Consider the following 1,414-nt stretch of genomic DNA (forward strand, 5'->3'; position numbering starts at 1 on the left):
CTGAGGGGTCCCATGAGATACCCTGTCTCTGTGAAGCAGCTGAAAACTAAGACATGCTGACCAAAACAGGTGGTAGTTTTGTGCATTTCCAAAGGAAATCTTGACGGCAGGTCCATAAATGTTTTTTCTGCAATTGTCTATGGTAAATCCCATAAGAGGGTTTCTTTACACAGAAAAGGCAGGCTGGCCAGTACCTATGAACAATGTCCTATGGCAGCTGTCTCTGCGAGAGACATGCCTGGGCTGGGATGGAAATGACGTGGTGCAGGCTGCAGGGGTGGGCATGTGGGAAGCCAGGGGTGCAGAAGAGAGGTTCCAAACCATAGCTTGGTCTTGCTGCTGCCCCGCAGTCACTGACTACATGTCCCTGGTTGGATTTGTAGGGTGCTATCTACGGCCTGGTTCAGACCTTGGTTGACAGGAACATGGTGACAGAGATCGGCTTGACCTACCTGGACAGTCTCTTCATTACGGAAGCTGTGACCTTGGGCAGCTGGATGAATGCCTCTCCCAAGCCCCGCTGAGCCTGATCCTTCTCGCCTTGAGGGGCAAGTTCTCGGGGTGTGGAACAGACCTTGCACAGCTTCGACATCTGGCCTTACTCCATAGAGCACAGCAGCACGGATGGCAAGACAGCTCGGCCCTCAGGACTCTCCTTCCACCTTTTACCATCCTTTCGTGACGTTTCGTCTGAAGCCCCTGAAGGGCGTCTTCATCATATAGTGATCTTGCCCATGTTTGAAGTGCTACACTAGGACTCGTTCTAACCCTCTCCTTCTCCAAACTCTAGCTTTCACCTTACTCACCGTGTGGCCGCTCTGTGCTGGTCACTCACCTTAGGGAAGCTGGGCACTGTTACCAGCTAGCGCAGGGCCCCTGGGCTGTCTCCAGCAGACGTTTGGCTGGTCAGAATGGAAGCATTTGTGCAGCTTGTTTCCCTTGGTGGCTTTTACGTGTCCCCGAAGCAGGGGGCTTTCTGCACCTTCCTCTTCACCAGTCGGCTAGTTGTCACTCAGAGTCACTTCCCTGGCTGCTGGTGTGCTTTCTCCAGCACAAGATTGAGCAGAGAGCACAACGGGCGGGGCCTAGCATGCCTGCTCAGACTGGTACAGATGTCCCCTCCCATGGCATCTGCCATGCTTGCTGTCCCATCTGACACTCGGTTGCCACCACATTGAGGGCTTCTTGTTTACTTTGTTCAGAAGGGAGCCTGGCTTCCAGACCTGCTGGGTGGGACTTTCTGGACCCTGCTGCCTCTATGGATGGGCAGTGAGCATGGCAGGCCTGAGCCTCCCTGTGGTGAAGGTGGTCAGACATCAGGCTCCCTTCTGTCTTTCTGAGCACCAGAGCAGCGGAGCACCCTGGGGCAAATCCACATCTCCAGTGTTGTGATCCTCTTTCCCCACGGCCTTAA

At 54.3% G+C, this 1,414-nt stretch overlaps 1 protein-coding gene across 1 annotated transcript in view; it reads left to right on the forward strand.

Annotated features, from left to right (window-relative positions):
• LOC101638049 (sphingosine-1-phosphate lyase 1-like) overlaps positions 1-1,408 on the forward strand; it is a 53,561-nt gene extending 52,153 nt beyond the window's left edge. Inside the window, exon 14 of the mRNA XM_013004236.2 lies at positions 384-1,408. Coding sequence (XP_012859690.1) covers positions 384-524 — 141 coding nt within the window. The 3' untranslated portion in view covers positions 525-1,408. The remainder of the gene's footprint in view (positions 1-383) is intronic.
• The last annotated feature ends 6 nt before the right edge of the window (positions 1,409-1,414 follow it).

Source organism: Echinops telfairi, unplaced genomic scaffold (assembly GCF_000313985.2).
Source record: "Echinops telfairi isolate 266 unplaced genomic scaffold, ASM31398v2 ScPeMD7_70;HRSCAF=299, whole genome shotgun sequence".
Lineage (NCBI taxonomy): Eukaryota > Metazoa > Chordata > Mammalia > Afrosoricida > Tenrecidae > Echinops > Echinops telfairi.